The sequence below is a fragment of the Numenius arquata genome, chromosome 20, assembly GCF_964106895.1.
Source record: "Numenius arquata chromosome 20, bNumArq3.hap1.1, whole genome shotgun sequence".
NCBI lineage: Eukaryota > Metazoa > Chordata > Aves > Charadriiformes > Scolopacidae > Numenius > Numenius arquata.
This window is the reverse complement of record NC_133595.1, coordinates 9,129,011-9,156,212: the sequence shown is the minus strand read 5'-3', so window position 1 is coordinate 9,156,212 and position 27,202 is coordinate 9,129,011. Positions and strand designations below refer to the sequence as shown.

At 43.3% G+C, this 27,202-nt stretch overlaps 2 protein-coding genes across 2 annotated transcripts; both read right to left on the bottom strand.

Annotated features, from left to right (window-relative positions):
• Nucleotides 1–790: 790 nt before the first annotated feature.
• Nucleotides 791–21,650, bottom strand: PER3 (period circadian regulator 3). Its single transcript, XM_074161483.1, has 21 exons — nt 21,376–21,650; nt 20,091–20,242; nt 19,377–19,492; nt 18,283–18,484; nt 17,174–17,222; nt 15,357–15,499; nt 14,910–14,988; nt 14,069–14,175; nt 13,664–13,820; nt 12,786–12,891; nt 12,245–12,370; nt 11,100–11,226; nt 9,877–10,021; nt 9,187–9,314; nt 8,534–8,719; nt 7,626–7,877; nt 6,365–7,086; nt 5,094–5,271; nt 4,351–4,531; nt 3,547–3,697; nt 791–1,936 (listed from the first exon to the last, which is right to left on the bottom strand). The coding sequence occupies exons 1-21, from the start codon at nt 21,648–21,650 to the stop codon at nt 1,835–1,837; spliced, it is 3,684 nt and encodes a 1,227-aa protein (XP_074017584.1). The 3' UTR covers nt 791–1,834.
• A 758-nt stretch (nt 21,651–22,408) lies between these two features.
• On the bottom strand, nt 22,409–26,668 carry VAMP3 (vesicle associated membrane protein 3). Its single transcript, XM_074161624.1, has 5 exons — nt 26,523–26,668; nt 25,056–25,137; nt 24,178–24,336; nt 23,377–23,428; nt 22,409–22,609 (listed from the first exon to the last, which is right to left on the bottom strand). Coding segments are annotated over exons 1-5 (315 nt in total). The 5' UTR covers nt 26,525–26,668; the 3' UTR covers nt 22,409–22,589.
• Nucleotides 26,669–27,202: the final 534 nt, after the last annotated feature.

Below are 27,202 nucleotides of genomic sequence, written 5' to 3'. Positions count from 1 at the left end.
AGAAAAAACAAGGTCAAGCTGAAAAAAGTGAAAGATAAAGAAACGCAGCTTAAGAATAAATAGAAAGCAATACATATAAACAGAGCAGGCAAGCATACTGTAAAAAAATAATTAAAAAAAAATAAATCAAAAGAACACTGCCCGAGTCAAATTAACCTTGAAGACTTAAAATTCTGTAAAAATAACTTTCCTTGAAATAAGCCTTAATGACAAAGATTGTCACTGAATTGATTTTAAAAAGTAACAAAACCTTTAGATAAATATAGTTTTCCTTCAATGATCTGCAGATCACAGTATTTTTAACTTATTGAATAACTTGAAAGTTGTACAGAACAAAAGGGTGAATAATGTGTTACATTCTAAAACTCTTTGTTGAGAAGGCTAAGGTGATTAACACCACAAGGAAAATCTGATTACATCCAGCTTTTGATATACCAAGGGGAAATCAGACAAAATTTCCTATGTTTTAGTGAAGTGTGTCCTGCTTGAAGAGCACTTCGAGACATTCAGCTTTAAGCTACAAGTTTTAACACGAGAACAAGTCCTTTTACAGACTGAAAGTGGCTACCACTTTCTGAGTAACAAAGCCACACTGCACAAACTAATTTTTTGTCCATGGATTTCAACAGTCAGAGACTCCATTATAAAGACAAAGGTTAAAACTTGTATGGGAAGTCAACAGTGACAAGAAATAATGAATATACGGTTTGATGTTCAAGTTTGGCTCTACAACACGTGACTTTTAAAGAAAGCAGAAGAAATGAAGCTCAATCTATTTTTTTCTTGTTTTGGCATCATCACAACAAAAACAAAACAGGGAAATGGCTCAAAATTTCCCATTCACTATGTCTGGATTCACATCATCTAACTACTCTAATACTACAACAAACAAAAAAATAATTAAGATATAAGTCTCCTTCCAGAGCACTAGCAACAAAAGAGAAAAGATAGCATGTAGCTACTTGAACTGATAACTAGGACATAGTGCCTTTACAGAGGTGGTTTTCCACGTCTTTCACTAAAAAGCAGATCCTGTGTAAGGAAGTAACTCCTGACTTGTTACTTCTATTTTTTTTGATTGCTATTTATAATTTAATCTCTAACAGATACGTAAACTAGCTACCCTTAATTAAACACCTATCTTGAGAAACACAGCTTTAAAAGCAAAACCTATAATGCAACTTGTTTCCAAAACACTTATTTGTTGGGCACAAGCTGGCGAAAGGCATTTTGATGCAGAATAACTTGGCCAGTTTTCAGCTGCTCATTAAAAAGCCTACTGGATCCTCAAACCAGCTACAGTGACTTTAGAGCCTCAGAGTACTAGGATCTTCAGTTTAGGCCTTTAAATATGGAACAAAAAAAAAAAAATGAAGAGCGCTCTGTTGTAGCTTGGTTTCAATGCTCGTTTCAACACGTCTGCCTTACTCGGAGAGTGAACGTGCTCTGATTTGTCAGGTTCATCACTGTAGGTTCTTAACCACTGCATCTTTTCAGACTCTTACTTGCCAAGTTCAAACAAACAAACAACCGAAACAAAAAAAACCAAACACCTTTGTATTTTGCTCTTCATTGAGCAACCAAAAGTTAAAAACATAACCCATTCTGTGTCAAGTCTGTGAGGTCGGGAAGGGAAACAGCCTCCCAGTGAAACACCGTCTTCGAAGCCATGCCAGAGTGGAGGAGTAGTAGAGGAAGGTTTAGTTTTGCATGGGCAACTGCTCGTGTTGGGAAGAGACAGCCAGATAGATTCACCACTACTGTGCAGCAAAGCCAGAGGAAAAGAGAACGGGAACTGCACCAAACAGTTTTACTGACACAAGCGCTGATGCCTTCAGCATTGCAGGAGAGGCAGCGATTTTCCCTTGTTTTCCACATTGTTATCAGCCATTGCAGCCTCACAACTTGCTTCCCTGACGTCACATGTAACACAGCCCTTTAAAAAGGAACAAAAACATAGTAATTTAAATTCTCCTTTTTATGAGTATATTTCAAAGAGTCAAATCCTGATAACATAATATGTTGCAATCTCTTCAAACCTCTCACCAATGGACTGAAATCTCTTTAAAAGCAGAGATTATACAGATATTTTATTTTCAGAAGCAGGTACTTCAACTTACCTCGTCTCAGAAATGAATTCTTTGGTTAAAGAAACTTACAGTTTTAGCTTTGAGATAAAAAGGCATATGGCTTCTTGAATTTGAAGGCCTTAATCTTTCAGCTTCATAAGCAAGCTACTCCTTAAGGATTTGGACTGCAAACTGAACAGCAACAACACCCACCAAAAAAAAAAAAAAGGCTGAACACACGAGTGTATGGACAGACTGGATTTTTCTTGTTCTTGAGAAATGGCAGTACGATATTGAAATAAAGTATTTAAACAGAAATCCTGCATTTCTTTCTACTGTCAGAAGCCTGGTTGCATTCACAAAATGACAATCTATATTGAAAACATGACCTAGTGCTTCGGAACAGTTTTAGTACCTTAGATATCAAATATTTATAATTGCATACCAACACATCATAACATTTGAGATGTAAAAATTCCGCAGAAATTTCTGCAAGACCACTGGACACCATTTTGCTATCTGAATCAAACGTGTTCCTAACCACAAGATTTTTATCAAGAAGGTACTAAGAAAACAAAGACTAATTTTCTGTTCTTTTTCCAGTGCCAAGGACATAGATTTCTCAAATTTTCTGCTCTAAGAATAAATACCACAGCTCAGAATGCCACATTTGAAAATATTAGCACACAGAACATGCAGGGCTATAACAGACATTAGATTTTTCTGCTGCACGAGTACACAAATACAGACCACTCTGCCTTGAAATTTTCTGTACAAATCGTAAGTGGAGCTCTAGATCTTTGTAGGGTTAGTTCTGCCATGCTCTTTTCTTCTCCATAGCACGTGGGAGCACTTTAAACTGATTACAACATTCTCTAACACATAGTAATATAAACCAGAAGTAGTTTATCAGAGTGCCCAAGAGTTATACCAGATAAAATAATCAGGCATAAGATACCAAAATTCTTGAGGAATTAATCCACCTACAAAAAGCCAGCTATTTTTCTGTTTCTTACTGTATGCCTGAGCCTCCTCTGTGACTATGAGCATTTTTCAGCTTGAACACACTTGCTCTAATCTTCATTAATGTTCCAGTGTTATATGCTATTAAATCATAGCAGCAATCAGCTTTGTACGAAAAAAAGCAAAAAGCCTAACACCAATAGAAAAACTATCACTAGATATGGACTCATGCGAGAGCATGACACTGTTCCCATTCATCCAACAGTATGACCAAAGGGACTTTGCTACAGGTGGTTCCTACACCGTATTTGCGTATCATGCAAAAAATACAATGAAACAACCTGTATTCTGGCATTTCTTGTCTGGCTAGTGTACTCGAGCTCATTTCCTTCTTATATTTACAAGTAATAACCATCGATGTCCCCAGTACTGTAAGACTGCACTGATTAGAAACGGCACTGCCCCTGGTTCACCAAGGCATGGACAAACTGCTGATTCCTTCCCAGCTCCTTACTTGGGTGCTGATTTGCAGAGGGACAGTCTGGGTCCGGATCCACGTATGCACCTCTGCAAGCTCCTTCTTTTGCCCATCCGTAAACCACGGCTGCTGCTTCCGCATGACCGTCAGCTTCTCCAGATCCTCCTTTAAAACTTCCTCTTTAATTCTGCAGGCAACAGACACCTGTGAATACAGCTGTACTAAATGAAGCAAGGCCAGCACTGATTATAATCCCATCCCGAGAGTCTGTTCAACAGCATCTATGGCTGAAGTCTAGACATCACCAGCCATTGCAAAGAAACTATACTTTGTTATATCTTATTGCTTTGTAAGGCTTCTTTCAACACTGATCTCACTGTCGGGGGGGGTGTGGGTGAGTGGGCTGTTGTTGGTTTTGTTTGGGTTCTGTTGGTGTTTGGTGTGGGGCTTTTTTGTTTTGTTTTATTGTTTTGTGTGTTTTGGTGTTGTTTTCTTAAAACATGGAATCTCTTTACAAATTATATATAAGCTAATTGCAAGCAACTTGCAAATAACATGCAAGTATTTTTACCCCTTTATGCATTCAAAGTACAGGACAATAACCAATCCCCTTAACACTTCAGCAAAAAGGTTACACGATACCGTATTTTAACTGATGGAGGAAATGGGGAAAAAACAGACAAAAGGAAATAACCAGGGCATAAAATGCACAAACAGTAAATTAATACCAATGAAACTCGAAGAAGGTGTATGTCCACTGTCTCCATGGTCTCATTTTTAATTCTACAGCTCTATGCACAATACCAAACTACACGTCAGAAACTGTTGATGTTTTCCAACCTGTTAGGCATTTGATAAGTCATTAGAACTCTCTCAGGTGTGTGATCCATCATCACCCAGGCTGACTCATGTTTGGATTTATGAGCTGTCCCTTTTTCTTCTGCTTCCTGATTCTTCTCTTCTTTGGAAGCTTCAGAAGAATCATTACTGGCAAAGTACTTGCTGCTTTTGCCACTACCTGCTGAGAAGTACCATGAAAAAAATGAATGCAGATACCCGAGAAATCCTAGTAATTCAGCTCAAAAACTAAAAGAACACCAGTATATTCCTGCGAGCCAGTTCTGTAATATGAACACGGGTACTTCCAGATGACTGCTCGAGCAAGTGATTACTACCTATTGAGAATTCAAAGATAAAGTGCATTCTATGAAGTTACTCAAAATCTCCAAAGCACTACTCTTCTCAAAATTAACTGATTCAACTTCTCTGCTTCTGTTTCAAGAGTTCCTGCTCTAGGCAGATTTACCTTTACTCAGATAAGACCTAAGAGAGTATCTAATGCAGAGGAAAGTGATAACGAGCAAAATGAAAGTGACTTATAGGTTAAAGGAATAGCTGCTTAGATTCCCATTTCCAACTACAGTGACTGAAACAAACTTGGCTTCGAACACTGCAAGCTGGTGAAAAGGAAAGACCATACATCCTCTTACTGCAATTTCCCATCCCATTACAGTATCTTGTCATGAATTACCAACATGCTGGAAGCCATCTAGCACCAGCATCCAAATCTCGAACTTCCCTACCTGTGCCACAAGCAGAAGTCTTGTTGGAGGGAGAGCCTAAGGAACCAGATAAAGCTGATCCACTGCCTGATGCTGCTGAACCTGTACCCGACTGGGAGTCCTCGTACAGCGAGCGGTCGGTAAATTCACTAGAAGCACAATGGCTGGCACTGTTACCGCTATCTTCTGGATCACTGTTCTGGAGACCAATAATCAAAACAAACACATCCATGGAAGTTACAATTAAGTTTGAAAAACCTCATGCACATACTGAATTTGTCACACGTTGACTAAGTTCTCATATCAATTCGCTAGGTTTAGAGTTTCTAGCTCTGGAAACAAATGGCCGTCTAGAGCTCAGGATAGCACTCTTCGGGGGCGAGATCAACAAGCATCTGGACTCTACTGATTTCTGCTGTAGATTCTTCCCCACTGGGTCGAGATACTGTACTGTTGCATTAAGTTAGTATTTTCTGCTGACAAGAGAGCAGGAGTCAGTTCCCTTCACATCCTGTTAGATGACATGAAGCAGCCAGACACACAAGCATGGTGTGGACTACAGGGAAAATGAGAGTCTTCCCCTGATTCACCCTGTGAAGCTCACAGCTTCAGCAGCCACAGGAACACAACTCCCCTTTCGGGACCCTACCCTGCAGTTTCAGCTGATCCAGCCTTTCCAGCCCAATCTGGATTCAGGAGCCAACATTTTTTTCCTTGCCTGCAGAGCTCAGATTCCTGCCTCTGAGTTTACCGCGGAAGTTGGAGAGGCTTTTTCTATGCCCATGTATGGAAACAGACCCACACGGATCCCTGTTCTTCGTTCATTAGCTGCATCCCTGGGAGACAGAGGGAGTAATTAGAAGCGTATCTTCCCTTTGTTTTGGTTCTCCACAGAGACTGTGGGACTGGGTGAAAAAGGATGCAAATTGCGCAGCACTAGCCAAGTTCCACATGCATAAAAGCCCCAAACCCAAAATTCCTGCCGGCAATTTAATTGAAAAGGCTGCTGCCAAAACGTTGAGCAAAAGCAGCTTGTGGCAGCCTAGACCAGAAGATGTCACATTTCTGTCATTTGCCCAGTGCCAACACTGTACTGTTAAAAGTTCCCACGGGTGCAAGTAAAAACCGCTTTCTCCGCCTCCTGTGCTCTTTGTGCCTGCAGTCTACATAGCACAGCCACCGGTAAAAGCAGCTAACAAAATCTGGTAACCCTGAAACACAGATCATCACTGGTTTTGGTGAGCACCACGAAAATTAGTTTCTCCTCTACATTAAAAATGTGTGTTACTTACACATTTAGTTTCTGCACGTGCTTTAACACCAGTACTAATGGATAACTCCATAGGTTTTGGCAGCTCTTCCTGCAGCAAATTCAGCTGAAGTGGGGAGCTGCTGCGGGAGCTGCTGAGCAGTAGGGCCGGGTCATGTTGGGCCTCCACGGCTGCGGCAGGAGAGGCTGGAAAGGGCTGACCCACGGAATGCGGTGCCACTGCTGACGGAGCAGGGGGGGGCGCTGGAGGTCGCGTAGTGCATGGATAAGAAGAGGGGGGGTAAACGTACTGAGGGCTGGGAAGAAAGACATATTGAGGCATTTGAGCATACATGGGGAAACTCTGAAAAAATACAGCCATAAATGTGCCTATGTTTGGGGGATAAAGTGCTGGACACGACTGTGCTTCACAGCATAGGTGTGACAATGACATGGATTCAGGTTTTAACGAGTGCATGGGAAGCTCCTCTCCTACAGAAGAGGCTGGAAAACGAGATAGTGGATCCGAACAGCCAGGAAATCCCATAGGAGGAAGGACAGTCATACTGGAGGAGCTCAGATAGGACACTTCTGAGGGAGACAATGACTGTTTCTGAATCGTTCTCTTCTCACATGGAAGACTATTTCTAATTTTACTAGAAGAGTGGCTATCTGAGGACTGTCTCTGAGCTTTCTGGCGCTTGAATTTTCCGTGTTTGCCTTTCTTACAGGTAGCTGGGTTCATCTGCTTTGAAGGGGAATCTCCTGAGGAAGAAAAACAGACACAATCACCGAAATGACTGACCTAGAGGGGAAAAAAAAAAAAAAGAAAGAAAGAAAAAAAGGAAAAAAAGAGAAAAGATAAAAACATCCAGATAATTAAGTGTGGCTTATTCTGAGAACTGACTTTCCTCTGGACAATTCTTCCATACACTAGTGATGGATTTTCTGACATATCTACAATATTTTCCTTCACGTCATCAATTTTGTTATCGATCATTCTGGCTTATCCCAAACAGGTCTTTCACATTCCTTCAAGGGCAGCCAATAAACTACTTGGGATTTGCAGGGTTTATTGCAATAATTATCTGCTTTGTAAAAAGTCTAAGATAGCAACATCCAAGACGAAGCAGACACCTGTGTGGGCAATGCTGTTGTCAGGCCTTGGCAGTTCAAAGGAAGTATTCTGTTTACAGCCATAGTGAAATAATCACTAAATCATACAAAGAAGAACCAGACTCCACTGCTAAATTGGTCTTTGTAAGTCATCTAATAGGTCTGTATTTCTCAAAGCTGCTGCCTACCTTGGCGACAGGAATGTCCGTTGTTACTTCTGCTCCCCTGTTGAAGGTAATTCCTAAACGGAGAGAGCAAGATCCTCTGGCGGAACTTGTCAACGTAGTTCTGCTCCTCCTTTTGAGTGTGGGCCGACAGCGTCTCTTTGGTTAGCCCAACTGGCTTGAAGTCCTCGGGTAACATAGTAATACTCTGAGCATTCACAGGAGGCAGCTCAATTTGTTCACTTCCAACAGTAGTATCCTCCATTGTAGTCACTTCTTTGACGAGGGAAGAAAATAAATCACTCACTCTTTGCTCTGGCCTTCTGGTGCGAATTCCCACAACACCCAGAGGGTTATACAGAAAATAATCTTATCTGAGCTACTGAGCAGATATAGGCTGCAGAGGCAGCCTAGAAGGAGAAAACACCCTTTACACTCAAATATAGTTACACAAACATCAACTGAGCAAATTACTATGTATGGTCTGGAAAAGTTAAAATTCACTTTTTCACTTTGAAGTTACAGAGGCACTTCTTTTTTAATGCTTCCTTAGTACAATAGCAGTTAAAAACTCATTTTTATGCTTTTTATCTGCGTTAAAAAGAAGCAACACTGCCCCATTAGTCATTTTTATTTTAATCCTCAATAGCCAAAACCCCATTGTTGTGTTTGAGATATATGTGATGAAGTTAAAGGGGAAAGAAAGTAGCGCACTCTGTTAAAACTAGGTTTTATTAAAATACTGAAAAAAAATTCAGGCTCAAGTTTTCTTCAGTGTACCTAGAAGTACCTAAATTATATTTCAGAGTTCATATTCATGAGAACGTATCTCAAATGGACAAAACTTTCTCACTGTGTACTTCAGTCTGAAAACATCGTATAAATTTAAAAATTAGTGAGCCAGGTTAGTGTGTTGTAAGTGTGAACAGTACCTGATTCGGGGTGCGGGACATGCACTATGGTGCTGCTGTAACTGCACTGGCTGGTGACAGACACCACGCTCGGAGCCTTGGTGGACAGGGCCAGGTCTGCCAGAGGAGCTCCAGCCACGCCTGCAGTTGCCTGGTCTCTCAGCGTCTCTTCCCCATCAGCAGATACTGGAGTTTGGGAATTAAGTGCTGAAAAGATAGTGGTATCTATTGGTAAATGACAGTTTCCATATGGAATTTCATTCCAAGCACTGTGCTCCCAATCCATCAAGTCTGACTTGTTCAGAAACAACCAGTAACTATGCAGACTATCAATTAACATAGTCTTATATACAAATAAATGTAACATTCAATATTCATATGCTAGTGCAATGTCAGCACATACTAAACACGGCACAAAATGACCGAGCAACAACCAACAATACATCTTTTGGTGCATTCTACCTTCAAAGACTTAATATTGTAGCTTACGCTTAATTATGAGATCTAGACAAGATAAGCAAGTATTTACCACATAACCAATATATTCATGCTGTTAGTGTGACAACAATTCAAAGTGGACATAAACCTTGGAATGCACAACAGTGGCACATAAAAAAAATAAAATCAATCAGTTGTTGCGGTTCTATTACGATTGTCAGTACACTCTGTGTTACCTTCCAATGCCTCAACTTCCTGATGACTTTGCTGGACTTGCTTGTCATCTTCTGAAGATGATGATGATGTATTTGCAGAAGATTTACATTTCCTTTTCAATGCTGGAATGCTGCAGCTCTCTAGATATCTGAAATAAAAGCATATCACAGGAAGCTCTCTACTTCGTGTTTTTTCTCCATTTGGAGAGACAAACATTTGAACAATCCAAACTGGAGATCCAGGGATCGTTAACTAGTATTTTAAATTCACTGCAGGAAGCTCTGGACACGTATCTGCCTTCCAAGGAGCATTTTAAATAAAATCTATCAATTACTCTTAAAAAAGAAAAAAGATTATGTTATCCACTGGGTTAAAAGTTACTGACATTTTATAAATTACATCAACTTTCTGCTTTATATGGATGATCGAGACGACATTGACATATGCCCATGAAAATTCTCTTAGACTCCTATTGCACCAATGGTGAAACTACCAGTAGACAAACATCAATAGCTGCAAACAGAATCTTAGGTCCTAAATTCTTCATTACTTTGTAATTCAGATTGACTGAGCATTGGGATGGATTTTCTGCCCAGAGAGGCAGAAAACTTTACAAACAATCCCAACTTTATCTCACAACTTAAAACCCAGTTACCTTCCACCAAATAATCTTAATTTTATATCACTAAGATCGCTCCATAGTTCATTACCTGATGATACTATCAACACAATTGATCTGCTGATAGGAAGGAACACGCGGAGTCTTCTTTGAATCATCATAAAATGCATTGCCTGGTTCTTCTATGCTATCACTTCTCAATGACTGAAGAAAAAAGGAAGCAGCGTGCCTCTTCCCTAGAAAAGAGGAAATCCTCAAAGAGTCCTCTCAAAGGCATCTGAACACTACCCCCATCGAGACACACACACACACATATACACCGAAAGATACACATATATATATTATACAGGGATATATGGCCTATAGCAGACACAGCTCTCGTTACAAGTTATTCTGCACTTTCATCTCAACTGACATGTTTCAGGGCAGGGGAAAGAATGCCTTAAAAGAAAAAAACCCACACAACACCTTAAATATCCACTCAGAACAACTAGTAAACACAAAGAAAACAGCACAGAAAAAAACATTGTATTTAAATTGTAAACAAAGCTGCAATTAGTATTACTCTTCTCTTGATTTCTACATCACAGAATCTAACCTGTAATTTAATAGTAATTTACAGCTTTTTATAGCATAGATACACTGGTCAGAGCAGTACCAAGATTCACAGTGCAGTCCTCTTATCAACAAGACTAGGCGTTAATTATAATACTTTTGTAGAGAGTAACACAGTGCAAAATGTTTTAATACAGATTCCTACGACATTTGAGGAAGTATCCAGTTTTCTTCATGTATTTGTGCTAGGTGCTAACTGCAAATAATGTGCATTAGCATAATATTAAGCACTGAGTCACTAAACCACTATTTCAGTGGGAAGTGGGGCAGTATTTTCCAACATATGGATTGTTTCCAAAATTCCACATCAAGTATCTAAGGGAAGCTTCCATAGTAGACTTACACTTGCTACAAGCAAGTCTGCATTTTCACTAGAAAATGTTAAAATAAAAAAAAAGTAGAAGTAATATTAACCTAGAAAGAGACACATATGTTTCTCCATATCTCAGGGAACAGTTAAAAAGTTATTGCATCTGCAGAGAGTTTTTTTTTTTGGGTGGGATTTGTTTTTTTTGTTTCATTGGATTTTGATTTAAAAAAAAAAAAAAAAACAAAAACCAACAACCAAACAAAAAACCCCAAACAACAAAACACTTCCCACATTCAAGCCATGCTAAAACACTATCTTAAGTTCTTCAGCATAACAGCAGCTAGCCAGACACATGGCTATAGAGGTACAGGATAACTACATTAACTTACCTCCTAGCACTTCTGAGCTCACAGCCGGTTCATTTCCATTCTGTGGCTTGCTTCTTGACGCAATATACAGCTGCTGTCCCAGATTCTTTATTCGGTTGACATCTGCACAAACTTGTTGCAATGTCATCTTGAAATACATGAAAACGTGAAGTCAGAATAAAATGAATAAAAAGAGGCCATAGGAGACCATTAAGATGAGTTTGGGTTCTTGTATTCTCCAAACTGAAAAGGAGTAGACTGTCAGCCTACACCTGGTGTCCACTGGTATTTGTAAATTTAATGAATCTAATTATCATGGTTGACTTAATTAATTTAACTCAATAAATAAAGCTCAAACAGCCTCATCATTTGAATGTTTTAATCATAGAATCATCTAGGTTGGAAGGAAACGAGTCCAACCATCAACCTAACACTGCCAAAACCACCACTAAACCATGTCCCTCAGCACTACATTTGCCCGGCTTTTAGATACCTCCAGGGATGGCGATTCCACCACTTCCCTGGGCAGCCAATTCCAATGTTTGATAACCCTTTCAGTGAAGAATTTTTTCCTAATATCCAATCTAAACCTCCCCTGGTGCCACTTAAGGCTGTTTCCTCTGGTCCTATCGCCTGTTACTTGGGAGACTGATACTGATGTGAGCCTTGGGAGCGGGAATAAGCTGACGACTTACTCAGGACCCTCACAAGGAAACTAGGTAATTGCCGTGGTTTTTTTAGGACAGCACTGTTTCCACTCTCTTCTACAGCAGTCTACACTGTACCTCTAGTGCCCTTTTTAAAACAAAACAGAAAATCCCAAGCAAACAGAAACCCCTTCACATGCATCAATCCTCTTTCTGGTTGCATGGTTCTACTTTTTTCTCCACTGGTCCTTTGAGAAGGCTGATCTTAGCAAGTCTTCAACTTACTTTAGTGAACTACTGTAGTAATTATCTGGTCATTTTAGTCAGCAAAATTAAGAGCAAGAAACAAAAGCTAGCATTCTATAATTAACCAGGTTAAGTACATTTAGCTTGAACAAAGCTGTATCTTCCCACTTCAGTAAAATTCATGATGTGTAGTGCATATGTAAAAGTAAAAAATACAGTTTTAAAAATGAAATCTTTACTACTCTGCAGGCAGTGACACATTTATAGACTTACTGGTTCCGTTATTTCTTCTGCACAATTCCCATTGGAGTCACTCGAAGATGCTATGCTGATATAGTGCTCATAAGAGCCATTGCTTCCAAGGCTTCCATAACCACTGGAAACATTGCTGTGAACTGGCTGTATGAGGGGGAAAAAATAGTAATTAAAAAAAATCATCCTCTTAGAGTACAAAAAGGGAATAACATACTTTGCAACACAGACCTTCAAGTAAACAAAGAAAATTAAGTGAAAAGTCAGTATTGCTCTGTGCTCTACCACTTGCTTGGGAAAAATTCTCTACCATGCTTAAAGCTGTTTCAGGATGCAGATTTATCTTTCAATATAAAGGCTTGGCAAATATGTCAAACAAAGTATTTTTCTCTAATGAGATGGGCTTCCCAGAGCCATATTTTTAATGATGTCACACAAGCCTGTCTCCAATTAGAAATTTCCTTCCAGACCTTTTAAAGATCATCCCCAAACAGACCCAAGTTTCTTTAGCCTCTCACTCAGAAGGCCAGCCACTGTTCTGAAATTCTTTCATCTTCTTTACCTGCAGAAGCAGCTTGTAAATTTGTCCTTGCAATTCTCTTATCTCTTTCTCAACACTGCTCGTTTCTTTACCTCTTGCAGCAAAGACATCTTCATTCAGAGGGCTTCTGGAGAAAGCCAGAAAAATTTCATTATTAAGTTGATGAAGAAAAGGTAGCTATAAACAGTTAGAACATATATATATATTTTTAAATCATCATTATTTTATTTTGACTGCTTTGCTGAATCAACGCAAAGGGATGCAATCTGTCCCACGAGCAGTTCTGCAGGGCAGTACTTCACGTGAAGCCGCAGGGGAGTCAGTGTACCCCCACAGTGACACGAGTAAAGGCTGACAAGCATCTACCCTTCTGCCTCCTTCCCTCAGAAGTCAAATTCACACCACATAAAATCTTGAATAAAAGATCACTTTGAGAAGTCAAAAGGCCACCCCAAAAAGCCATTTCCTGCAAAAGAAACCAAGCAAGAGGAAGGCAGACAGTCATATTTCCAAATCTCTTTGAAACTAAGGAAAAACATCTGAAAAATTAACTTGCACATTCAATACTAATTGCATTTTTAAAAGAGGTTACTTTGGTAAATATTTACATTCTGTATCAAGTGAATGTTCCAGAAGAAAACAAGCCAGAAGGTGATTTTGGCTACATGTCTGTCAATTAATGTTTTGGGTTTGCTTTTTTTTTTTGTGAGCCAATCATGAATGAATGTCAAGTAATTATTTGTTAAAATGATCTACTTTTTACATTGCTTTTTAGCTTTTACTCACCTTGTCTAAAACTGGTATTTTGATTATAGACATGTCCATTGTCACAGTATTTGGACATCAACCATGTATTCAACGAAAAGCACTTTAATAGATCAAGTCTACAATTGACTTACGTCCGGACTTTGTGTCGGCCAATGATGAACACCACCTTCCTGCTCCAAGGATTCACAAAACTGGACCAGCTGGTATCCAGTATGACATAATCCCCATTTTGAGTACAAAATCTAATAGGCAGATGTTCAAAAGGGGATTGGCCAGCAAATTTCAGGACTGAAAAAAAAAAACCCACAGTCAAGAAACAAGGTTTATTTTATATTATGACACAGCAGTGCAAACGCAAACACGACTGAGGTCCTTTAAAACTTTAGGTTTGAATTTGCTATGATTTTAAGATGGTTGTTTCAATTCATTCATTAATTTGTTTTTGTCTAGACTGCAGATCAGTCACATATTGAGCAATATGATAATGAAAAAACGTTAAAATTAGTAGAAATTCCTCTTAAAGCAACTGTACTTACTTTTCCGGTGAACAGCAATCATCAACGGACGATCTTCTGGGTGCAAATACATCAGTATGGATGTTCCAATTAAATCCTGAGGTAAGTAACCCAACAAAGGCACTGCTCTGGAACCCGAACACATTATCACTGATTATAATATAGTTTTGAGTATTTACATCCTTAACTCTTTGCTTTTCAGTGAAGTCCCCGTGCACAATCTACAATGGCAAGAACTAAGGCTACAGAACATTTTCCAGCCCATCTAATAATCCTCCAGTCCAGTGCAGACCTGTAAACACCAATGACAAACATTTCTGTGCCTGGAGATCTAACAGATTTTCACATTTGCAGGCAGTTTTTTGCTTGTCTAGACACAAAGGGAAAAAAAAAAACAAAAGAGAAAGATCTTGAAGAAACTGGTCACAGGCAAAACATCAGTAAGAAATCTGACATGGATGCTGCAAAGTGTGTTGTAAAAACACTCTTGTGGTTTTGCAGGAGACAGCTTTAGTCTGGCCACATTTATTTGACCCAGCTCAGTACAGCTGTATCTCCACACTGTCAAACCCAGAGCTCTGTGTTATGCGGGTTTTCCAGTGTCTGTGTTACCACAGGTCCCCACTGCCCTGGATAAGGAAACCTGACTGCAGTTCTGTTTAATTCACATTTTAAGTCAACAAAAAAGATTACATCCATGGAGTAGTAGATGATTTTCCATGAGCGGACTAACACACTACTTTGCTTAACTATTGCCACCTGCACAGTTCAACTACTTTACTTGGGTGTCCAGCTGCATGACCAAAGGATTTTTTGCTACCTCTCCATACACACCTCACAGGTCTTAAGATTCAAATCTCACCTGTCATCTATCTCAAGAAAAACACATCCAGGGGTGTGAGTGGTGGTGAAGATTCTTTTATCCATAGGAATTCGAGGAGCTAATAGAAATAGAAATATTTACTGAAACAAAATATGCACTAAGACAGAAAACCTAACCATTACTTTTGCTCATGACAGAAAGTTACTGGCTCCTGAACTTTTTAGCTGTTCACTGCTTTCTGACCAGTAACTCTTAGAAACAGGTGCTACAGACTTCTCAAAAATAGCCATAGTGAGAAGAGGTCAAATGCTTTGGGGCCTTGCAAAGAAGGCACAGATGCTCCAGATTCACATGCACGCACACAAACACGACCTGCAAGTTACACGGGTGACACTACCCAAGCACAACTTCTAAACAAAGGATTCAGACTTTCATATACTGCATTTTCCTAGTGGCTTGTTTTTCCACCAGTGTCTCCTGACTTGCCTTCATATCCAGAGTGAATTTTCTCAGCCAAAGCTAAGCAGCAGGACTCTGCATCCACGTGGACAGAAGTACAGACATGGACCAAGTATGGGGTGATTCGGAAGGGGTAACAACGTGTTTCTTGTTCTTGATCTTTACCACCCCTGAGAAAAAGTAAAAGGGATTAACGCACTGGTTTCAAGACTCAGATACTTTATGCCAGGCTGAGCACCCTGCACAGAGAAGTCACACTTGAGCACACAGATCCAGACAATCAGAATCTCCCCAGGTCCTATACACACTCCTTTGCAATCCAAGGCCAACACTTTCAGCAATACTCATCTCACTCCCCTTAAAACCAAGTAGGTGTTTTGCCTCCAATACTTGCATTCAGAGGCTGTTCTAGAAATGCCATTACTCCAATGCTTAAAGACCACCTTCTATTCTCAGTCCGAATGTATTAATGAGAACCACTCATTTGATCTTGTGCTCTCCTTCAAGTTAAACAATTCTTTTTCTGTTCGTTGTTTATTCTGTACCATTTTTAGGGAAAAAAAGTAATACTCTGTCTCTCACAAGTATTGTTTCACTGAGCTAGGTAAATAAAACTCCTCCAGCCTCAGCTCACAAATAGCTGTTACTCTTTGATTGTCCTCCCATGACAATTTGTCTTCCTAGAACACGTGCGAGCAGCAACAGCACATGACATCCTAGATGAGATCTGAACCAGGGCTTTGTAACTGCATTCGCAATTGCCTGTTCGTATTGCAAGTGCTTTTTCACCTATTATAATTGGACATTATCACTTACACTAAAAGTTACTTTCTTATTCCACACTTAGTTTTTCAAAATGTTTGTAGAGAGAAGTCAGTCATAAAAATACTACTAACAGCTCCCCCTTTTGGATACAAATGGAAATTAGATACAGCAGAAGTTTAACCCACAAAAACCCATTTTCAAACTTTAATCTAGTGTGTGCTTGTGAAAAAACATTTCTACTCATGAAGCCCACATAATCAAAAGGATCTGTTGTATAAATGAAGGAGAGATGTCATACGAAAATCTGAAGAAAAACTATTGCAAAATGTCTATGTATCCTATGTACAAACAGTTCCCCCAACTTAAAATTGATGTATGTCCTGCTACATTGATTTCAAGTGCCCTTACACAATTAAAGAGACAAAGATGATTTTAGAGCTCAGGTTTTTGAAACACAGGTGAATGAATCAATGATTGATTGAAAGCCTTATACCTGCTCAGAATTAAACAGTTCTTACTGAAATCAAGAGACCACTCAAGTCTGAAACAAAACTGCACTGAAGATTACAGGCCAATCTCAATTTTTTTTATTTCTTTTAGCACCAAGATTAGCCAGGCACAAAGCAACAAACTGCATCTATAGTGACAGCAAATAGTATCTCATGATTCAGGTCTCATATGGGGACTCAGGTGACTGAGTTTCTGTTACTGCCTCTGTCACAAACTCTTGAGCAATCTTAAGCAAAAACACCCCTTGCCTCCACTCTCAAACTGTAAAAGGGGGAGCAGCAACTTTTCACAAGATCATTCTTCTCCTGCACAACAGTACTGAAGGGAATGGATAGGTCCAAAAGAGAAACGTATGAACAGTTTTCCTTCTATCCCCATGCAGGTTTAAGCATCGCTATGGGAAACATATCCAAAATGTCCTGCTGGATGCCAATATTAAACACACAAGCCAATTTTGTAATGGAGTTCCACGAGCTCACATTGGTCAGTTGTAACAGAACACTCTTTCAACCCAGTATTGTACCCTTTGCCCAGCCTTCACAAACATAAAACTATATTAATGTACTTGCCTGATTCTGCAGAAAAAGGATTTCACCTGGGCATATTCGTACGGAGAAGCTAATAAGAAGAACACACATTGAAAGTACCAGTTAATATCCTTAAAAAGGTCACACCTATCAGAACTATTTTAAATTCTGCATTCTCCAGACTTTCTGATCAAGACCAAAGTCTCACAACCTGCTCTTCATTAGCTACTGAATTAGCTGTTCAACAGTCTGCTCCCACCTCAAACATCATCTCTCTTCTCCAGCCCACTCAGTCTTGGAGAAATGACTGACCTGGAACTAAATTCAGAGGAAATGCATATGATCTAAACCACTCCTTTTGCCAGTGCATCACCATAGAAAGGCAAGGCAAAAATTCCCAGCTTTATGAGCCATGTACCAAAAACTATACACAGTCAAGACTTATGGGGAGAGCAAAATTCAGTAACAGTTCACAGCAAGAAAATAACAACTGTATAGGGGTGCCGCTGCTCTGCTGGGCAGGCACACGACTGGCTTACAAGTGGTGGAATCCCCAGCATGTGAGCGTTAGCAGCCTCTGATGTCTCACATCCTTTGGTAGGAAGGATTCTGGACTTCCCAGCTCTGACAGCAGAACAGCCCCACAGCAAGGTGAGCACAGACATGGTCTTGGCACGTGAGCTACACTTGAATTGCTCATAAATAACGTAGGACTCTAAAGTCATCAGATGTAAAGTCATCTGGCACCAAACAGCAAGTCGCTTAAAACTCGGGTTCAGTGAGCTGTGCTCACAGCAGGCTGCAGGCTGACCATAAAGACAAAGCACCTAAGCAACTGTAAGATGTAGATTAAAGTTTAAACTCACAATTAGATCTTTAGCTCCTTTTTAAAAAGCAGAACTATTTGCAATGAGTAAGATGGTACGCAAAACAACAAAGTATTTGCCTTTACTTACCCCAAGTAAGAGCTAAGCCTCTAGCACACCAGCTAGGACTAGCTGCATAGCTACGCAAGTTCTCAAAGTGGAAATGGAACAAGCGTGGCCCGTGTACATTGCTGGCATAAGCATTTAAAATGAACAACTACTCTATCCTCATTCTGCAGAGACAGGAAGACACATACAGCCTTTAAGAGCACTGCCACGTCCCACCTGCTTGAGTTTCCATGTTCCAAAGCGGCAGATGGGACTGATCGGTGTGTGTGTAGAACACACTCACATCCTGAGGCACCAGCAGTTCTACAAACCGGGAGGAGTCCAACACTTTCTTCTTACAGTTTAGAATGGAGGCTGCCTGCTCAGAAATATGCACCATGCGTCCCGAGAGCAGGGAAAATACTGCCACAAACGTGTCCTGCAAAACAAACATTGTTAAAGGCAAACCTCCGCTAAGGCGCGATAGCAATATTGTAAGGATAAAAAAAAAACCAAACAAAAAACCAAACCAAAACAAACAAAAAACCCCCAAACCTACTACACGCCGCAACCTAAGGCAGAGGTTCAAAACGTGTTAAGTTAGTGTCCAATTAAAGTTGTGCATGAGCTACTACAATCTCCAATGCTACAGCAGCTTACTCACGATTTACAAATGCTAATAAGACTGCAATATTAAAACTGAAACAGATTACAGTGATGCTTGCCAGTGTCCAGAATGACTGGTTATCACTCCACACGCTTTTCCCCAAATTTCAAAGTATTCACCATAATTCCATATACAAAAATATTCTGAGAACTTTTAGAGTAGAAAGCATTTGCAATATTTCTGATAAGGCATCTAACAGTACTCAATATCAAGAAACATTCTTTTCATTAAAGCACAGCCAGAAAGCATGACACATTCTGCAAATTAGGAAAAAAAAAAAATTAAATCCAGGAGTACAAACAGAAACCAAAGTCCCTCACAACTATGGGCTTGATCAGTTTTGAAAACATTCTGCTAAGTCTGTCTCAAGAGATTACTATGCTGTAAGTGAATTCTCAAATAAGATTCCCAAAGAGAGATTTGTTGCTTCTGGCAAAAAAAAGAGAAAAGGTATGTCTTCACTTACTGCTGTTGGGTACCCTGAGTCAGCACAGATAAGAATTAGTCTGATCTACCTTCAAAAACACAAACGACTCTCTGGCTAGACTTTAAAGGCTTTTTAATTTTACACATTCTATTTCCACAAAATGACATAAGGAAACTATTTTAAATAGAGAGTGAAACAGCAAACAATGAACTCCTTCAGTGTGCCTGAATTCCTTACAGTGTTTTTTGGAGTGTGCTCAGATGCAACTGCCACCAACTCTTCTATGCTGTATGTCATCACATCTGTCTGAAACACTCTTCGGTCATTCAGAGCCTGGAAAAAGTCATTGTTTGCTAATTGAAAAAAAAAAAAAACAAACAGGAAAAGCAAAACAAACACAAGGAAGTCAGTAAGGAGACTATTTTGAAAGTATTTCTTACAGCCCTTGTACTTTTGTCATCTTTTTGGTCAAGTCCAAAGTAAGACGAAGAAGGTCTGTGTAGTGACAAAGGAAAAAGGAATACTGATTATACTACTGGAGTGACCAATTTATGTTACAAAAAATGAGCATGAGGAAATAAAAAGGACAGAACATGATGGCAAGAGAACAATTTTAGCTACTTAGTTCTCTTGGAAAACACAGACTATCAAATAATTTTTCAAAGTGGGACGGGAATGCTGATTTTTCAATATATACACAGAAAGTTATCAATAGGCGTCTATTAGCTATAGGATTCTGAAGAAAAGAGAAGCAGTAGGTGGGCATTTCAATAGAAAAGGTAACATCATTATTTAAAAAAAAAAACAACCCAACCCACAGTGCTTCAGAAAGTCAATTGTTTGCAGGATAACTGGAATGTTTTCATTTGTTTTTATGTTATTTGCCAGACACGTCCATTCAAACTAAGCTGCTGTACAGCTTCTATGCTTCCAGATTTTTTCCACACATACCTTGGACCTGCTGGACACACTGCAAGGCATAGTTGAGAGCACTGATGGTACTGGGCTTGCTGGAACTCCTTTTCTCTTCAGGCAAACATCTTTTCATTTCTTGGATCATCATGATCAGATCTCTGTGAGATTGGCTCCAATTCAGCTGCTCACTGTAAAATAGAGGCTAAACTTTACCAGAGAATTCTGGTATAGGAGCTTCTTTTCTGTCAACTATTTAAAATTATTCACTAAATTAAAACTTTATGGGCTTAGCTGCAGAGTCACAGGAGACCCAGAAATGTCCTAATGCTCATTCACTGTATTTCCTGTTGTATCTTTCTCACTTCTTTGCTACTTAATCTTTTCTCCTCTACCTTCCTCCTTTTCAACTCCAAAGTGTCATGGATGGCAAAGTCACATCCTAACCAATCTGCTTGGTAAAATGCTTAGCAACTAAAAATAAGCTGATGTTTACTCTAGATTTTCTAGATCTCTCTGGTATTAAAATAATGAATAGATGCTGATTCCTTAAGCATGCACGTTTTTCTAGCCTCGAAGCCTGCATCTGATTATAAGCACTTCAGGGAAATGTACGGTCCTCAAAATACACCCGATTCAAAGATTTCATTCCTCATGCAATTCGGGACTCTTCACTATACTCCTAAGAGAGTCGTTGGCCTCAACAGCTGCAAAATCTCCCTCTTCTTACTTTTACTTATTTCACTGGCTGAAAAAACAAGCAGTCAATATCCTCAAAACATGGATTGATTCTAATCCTACAGATGAGATATGAACACTGTTATTTAAAATATCTTTTGTCCATTTAGCATTCTTATTAGTATCGTTCTCTTACTATGTAAATCACTAAGTAAGTACAAGTATTGTATGTTAACTTTCTGTGCCAGTTCAACATTGCATAAATTATAGCTCTTGAACTGCTTTTAATGAAAAAAAAAAAAAAAAGACAAAACAAAAAACTAGCACCTCATTGAATTTCTGAACTTTTGGGAAAAATACTATTTAAGTAATTTCTGCTTTACTACTGCCAAATGCAACCTTTAGAGTAAGTATATATAGAATATATACTTGGGGCCAGTGACGCACCTGGATCAGCCAATCTAATGATTAGGCGATCAGCTGATGAGGACGCGCAGAGCGCTCGCATCTACACGCCAGGCCGTTACAAACGCCGCGGTCCCGGCCCGGGCGGGCTCCCCCGCTGCCCCGGGAGCTACCGCGGCTCCTCCGTCCCCAGCTCACGGTGCAGGACGGCCGGTCCCGCACGCTGCCACTCACGCCTTACCTGGTAACTTTGCTTTGCCTCGCCAAGCTCCCCGCCGAGCAGCCCCTCGACCGGCGGCCGCAGGGATCGCTTCTGCCGGAGCTCGGCCCGTGAAGCCGGTTCGCGCCGGAGCCGGTACCCGCACAGACGGTGCAGCCGGAGCCCGGGGCCGCCCCTCGCTCTCGTTCCTGCCCGCCCGGCCCGGCAGGGCTGACCGCCTCCTCCCGCTCGTCGCCGGCCGGTGGCCAAGGCTCGCCGTGCTCCGAGCTGCCGCCGCGGAGCTCGCCCACGTCCATCGCCGGTCCGCAGGCCGCCGCGGCCTGGGCTCCTCGGCCGGCCCGAACCCTCGGCCTCCGGGACGGGGACGGGCCCGGCCGGTCTCCTGCGGGAGACACCAGCACCGCCTCGAGGGGACGCGGGAGGCGCCAGCCCCCGGCCGGACGGACCCCTCCTCCGCACCGCCCCCCTTCGGCCGACCCTCCTACGCGGGATCTCCCTTCCCACAGCCCAGCAGCGCCTTGCCCCGCGGAGGCAGACCCCGGCGGCTCCGGGCGGCCACCGCTTCGCCCTCCCGCCCCCCAGCCCTACCTGCCGCGGGCGGGCCGGCACCGCCAGCCCCGCGCGCGCCCCCGCCCCGCCCTTACGTAACGGCAGCCGCACGCGGCGGCCCCGCTCCCACACACGGCGGCCACGTGCGCCGCCCCGCGGGGAGAGGCGGCGGCGGGGGGACAGGGGGGAAGGACGGAGGCGCTCCAATAGGAGGGAAGGGCGCGCGGCAGGGCGGAGCGCGCGGCCGCCGCCCCGCCCCTCACGCGCCGCCGCACGCGGACCCCGTGCGCGCCCGCCTGCCCCGCCGCCACGTGCGGCCCCGCCCCCGCGCGGAGGAGGTGGCACCGGGGCGGGGCCGGGGGCGGCCCCTCCTGACGGCAGCGGGGCGGGCCCGGGGCCCGGAAGGCCCAACCCCCGGGCGAGCGCGGAGGCCGGCAGCGCCCCGCTAGGGCCCAACCCTCCGCCGCAGCCCCGCCCCGGCGGAACAAGGCACCGTGCGAGGGGTGGGCTGTGCTTGTTAGTCATTTATGGCAGGAGTGTCTTAAGGCAACCAGGTGAAGGAGCTACATCTCAGTAATCGGAACAGTTTGGCCTCGAAGAGCAGTAACCGGCTGGAGATAGGGCCGGCGGGAAGAGGAGAGGCTGGACATCGGCACCGTGGGTTGGTCTGAGCTTCCTCCTGCGACTCATGAAGGCACGCTCAGGACTACAAAAAGAAGAAGGTTGGACAAGGGACAGTCTCTTTCAGCCCCTCCCCATAACAATCCCGCATTTGAAGGATTTACGGTACCAGAGGTAGCTAAAGAGGCATTTGAGAGCTGCACATGTTGCCTTTCCTAGTTTTAGTTTTCCTTTGTGCCTGCACACTGGCATTTCTCCCCCAGGACGATGCATCTGTTGCCAATGGTTACCGCAGTGTTTATTGCTGTCTTACAGCTCCCATGTAATGCTCGGGGAATTACAGGAGAATTCCAGCCAAAGATGAACTGTATGTTCCCTGGCTTGCTATCCTGACCCAACATTACTATCATTTCAGCCAGCAGCAAAGTTTCTACTTTAAAAAAGCCCGTCTGTTACGGCAGCACACTCAGGACTGCCTCACTGAAAAGGATTCATCCAGCAAGAAGCTGACGGATGAAAAACAGTTCTCAGAGAAGGGAGACTCCGTAGGAGTTTCTCCTCATTCTTCTGCAACACACAGCTGTAAGAACAAGGCTGTTCCTGGTTCCCAAATCCTCCCTATTTCCACTCTCCCGTTTCACTCCGCACAGGTGTCTGAGATCCTTCTCCCACAGTGGTCACAGTTCACCACTCGCTGCAGGCCACCATCGTTAAAGTGGTCACTGCTATTTCAAATTAATGTTGTATATACTTCCATTTGAGAATCTTGCCTTTATTTAAAACTGTACCAGTCAGTGAATTACCACCATCTATTCTAACTCTACCAGAAATCCCCATTTCAGTGAAACTTACCAATAATGATGATGATGATAATGATAACAACGGCTATCAATATTGCCCACATCTGTGGAAAAAAAAAAAGCCACACAACACTTACTACAAGCCATGTAGCAACATTAACTGGCCTTTAGGGTACAGGAAAGCAGCACCTGCAAGGTACTTTTGCACCGGGTGCTAGATCAAACGTGGCAAGTGAAACTTCTTTGGTAATCAAGCTCGATCCACCACCCCGCTCAGAGGCAGCAGGCTGTGCACACAGGCAGAGCAGAGCAACAGGTTCTTTTCTACTCTGCCTCCACGCAAAGCCCATCTCAGGTGGGAGTACAAGCAGGAATAAATAAATAAATAAAAAATGTATTAAATATCACTTCCACTCTTACCCTATACCACATCTTTCACTGTCTTTGCTGTTCACCAAAGATGATTCCAACCTTTGCGAACAGCCACAAGTACAGGAGTCCGAGTGAGCTCCTTCTGCTTTCTAATACTTCCTGCACATTAACTCAACCTATGCATTTTTGGCCTTTTAATTCCTGGTCCCTGAAGCCTCAGATTACTGAGGTGTTTCTCTCTGGCCATTACCATCTTAGATGAGGTCTTCTTGCATCAAGCAGCACGACTGGTAATCCAGCTTTTGGTTACTTCACCTAGCCACCATTCCATGTTTAAAAAAAAAAAAAAAAAAAAAACCACACCAGATGCGCTAACTTAGATAACATTGGCTAAAGTCACATTTATTTCTGCTTTTTCAGATGCTGATTGCAATAGTGTTAACGGTAATACCGCCTAGTTAAGAATACAAGCCACGGTTACCTTACAGTTCTTCCACCAATACTTCCTTTTCAGCTTGGCTGCACTGGTCTCAAACTGGGAAGCTCCTGCTTGCAGCGCGTCAGCACGGTCATCCAACTCTGACAGCTTCTGATCTCGCTCCAAAACCTTGTCCACATTCACTCGCATGATGTCAACCACCTACATCAGATTAATGCTTATGTTAAGTTACCAGTTCTATCACCCACTGTGGAACTTAATTGCAGACAACAGATACAACACACGGTACTCAATGTTTTCGTCCCAGAAGTAGCAGTTATTGCCTTTCAGTATATCCAGTCACAAGCTTAAATAAAACCGTGACATTCACCTGTGGCTGGATGTCCCCAACACCTACTTTAAAAAGTCACTAGTGCCCATTGTGCTAGCACTCCCTTAAACTGAGAAATAATTCCTAACTCACTTCAGAAGAGGTTGAGGCATATAAACATGGTAGTCAACCATGTGTCAAAAAAATACTGTCGGTAGCCACTCTGGCTTTTGGACTCCCCAGAAATCTGTGGATGTCATATTTGGCAGTCAGCCTTCATTGCTGCTGATGAGAGAAAAGCTTGTTGTCTGGTCCAACAAAGATTTTCATCTTTACTTATGCCAAATCCTCAAGCACCAAGTTTGCAGCCAACGCTTGGTCACTGGTAACTTCCCTCTATTTCCCCACTCCAGTTGAATGGATTTTTTTAATTTCTTTTTTTTTTTTTAATCTTTGCAAGAGTTAAGATGACATAAGTATAATAAAGCAAGATGAATGATACTTCCCCTTTCTATAAAGAGGGGGAAATTGCTTTGAACAAAATAACCCTTCCAGTTATATAGGTTTCCTGAAGGAAAATGATTACACTGCTATCAGACTAGACTTTTACCTCATCTACTTGGTGTTGAGTCTGCTGAAGACGGCGATTACTGCCAGCAGCCGCATTTGAGCTTCCAGGGACACTGGCTGACCTGCAGTAAAGAAAGTCATCATTATTCTTCTTAGCTTTGAATAGGTTGTGTTTTCAGTTTGAAGTGGATATGCTTAGAGTACACAAGTTATCTGACGTTCCTGAAAACAGTGAACTTGTGTCCTTGTAATAAATATGGGGCAGTTTCCTACTGGAAAAGTGATGTTTTAACAGCTGACAATAGGAGTAAGTCATGCAGTGTCCCAACATGTTGCCAACAAATCGCCTGACATGCTAGAAGACAGCAGTGGCTGGCTAGTACTGTAGTTTACAATAATGAACATTACAACTCCTCCAATGGTTCACAGGGCTCAAACATTCAAGAGTTTGGACTCAGGGGTGTTCTTATCTCCCAGTACAAACACAAGCTACAGTAGTTTACAAAAAATTAAATACAGAAACTTAATGGTTATTCTAACTATGTGCTCTTCCAGTGGTTGCCTCTGTCTCTGTTCTTTTTTAAACAGTTGACGTGGGGCAAGAGAAAGCACAGGGAAGAAGCAGCAAGCATTCAGGATACACAGCAATTTACCTCTGGTCAGCTTTGAATTCATGACCCCAGGCAGTCGAGTTCTTTTTACCAGCTGCTACACCCTGCATCTCTACAACGGATGCAGGAGCCTCTGTACACACTTCTCATACCTTTTCACCTCTTTGCCAAACTTTTGTTGCACATCTCTAGAACCATCTGTACTCAACTTGCTTTTCCATGTTTTCATTTCTTCTGCATCAGGAGCATGCACTGTTTAGTGCATCCTGAACTCAGGAGAGCTCAGTCTGAGTAATGGCTGCATTTACACGCTGCACATTGACTTCTAATTTATATTCAGTGCACAACAAGCAAACCAGGAAGCCTGTGACACGGCTCAGGAGCAGCCCGTATACAACACAATGCAACTGCTCCTCTTCTGGCACTTCAGTCACTCTGCGGTGCTGCTCCAACGCTGGCCCCAGACTCAAGGGTTCCGGAAGCAAAACCTCTTCCCGAGAGCCGCGGCTCCGGGCACAACGACAGACCGGTCACCACAACTCGCTCGCTCAGTGCTCCGGCTGCGAGGGCACCGCTCCAGAGAGACGCCCGAGCGCCCGGGCCCCCCGCAGAGCCCCGGTACCGGCCCGGGCAGCGCCTCGGGGCCCCCGGCCCTAGCGACGGCCCGGCCCGGCGCCACCGCCCACGGCGCCACGCACAGCCGCTCCCGGCAGCCCCCGCCCGCGGGCGGCGCCCTCCCCGGGGCACCAGCCGGCCCCGCCGGGCCAGGCCAGACCGGGCCGCGCTACGCAACAGGCCTGGCCCTGCTCCCACCGCCACTGTCCGCCTGGGCGCGGCCGTGCCTGACGCGGCTCCCCGCCAGCGGGTATCCCCAGGCGCCCCGATCCCGCACTCACATCCTGCCGGCGGGATAGGGCTTCGCAGCCACAGCGTCTGGGCGGCTCCCGGAGGGAAGTGCGCGCTGTCCCGCCGGCGCCCGGGATGTGACGGGAACCGGGGCGGGGCCTGGGCGCCCCCGGGGCGGGGCCTGGAGACCACGCCTCCAGATGGGCGGTTCGTGTGGAGCCACGCCCCTAATAGAGGAGTGCCCCGAGGCCACGCCCCCGAGCAGGGCGCGGGGAAGCGAGCGCGCGGTGCAGCCGTTGCGGCGCGCGGCGGCGGGGGGTGGGGGGGCCCCCCTCCCCCCGGCCCGTTCCCGCCCCGTTCCCGCCCCGCATCCCCCTGAGGGAGCCGAGCCCGGGGCGGGCCGGCGAGGGCTGCGGGCGGGAGCGGGTGTGGAGCCGGCTGTACGCGCCTGTGTGTACCCGCCCGTACAGCTGATAGCGGTGCTCATGTCCCCCCGACACCACCCCCACCCCATACCCAGGCCCCCTCCCACAGCCCCCCCCCCCCCCCGCCCCATCCCACACGTCCCCTCCACATCCCCCCGGCTCTCAGCCAGTTTCTGGTCGGGGCACCGCCGGCTCCCCTGTGCCTTACTACGGCTTGGTGTCCCTGTCAGCGCTGCCGCCTGCGCGGGTGGGACCCCAGCTCCCTGGGGGCACCCTCAGAAGCGGTGCCGTTACGTTGCCTTGCT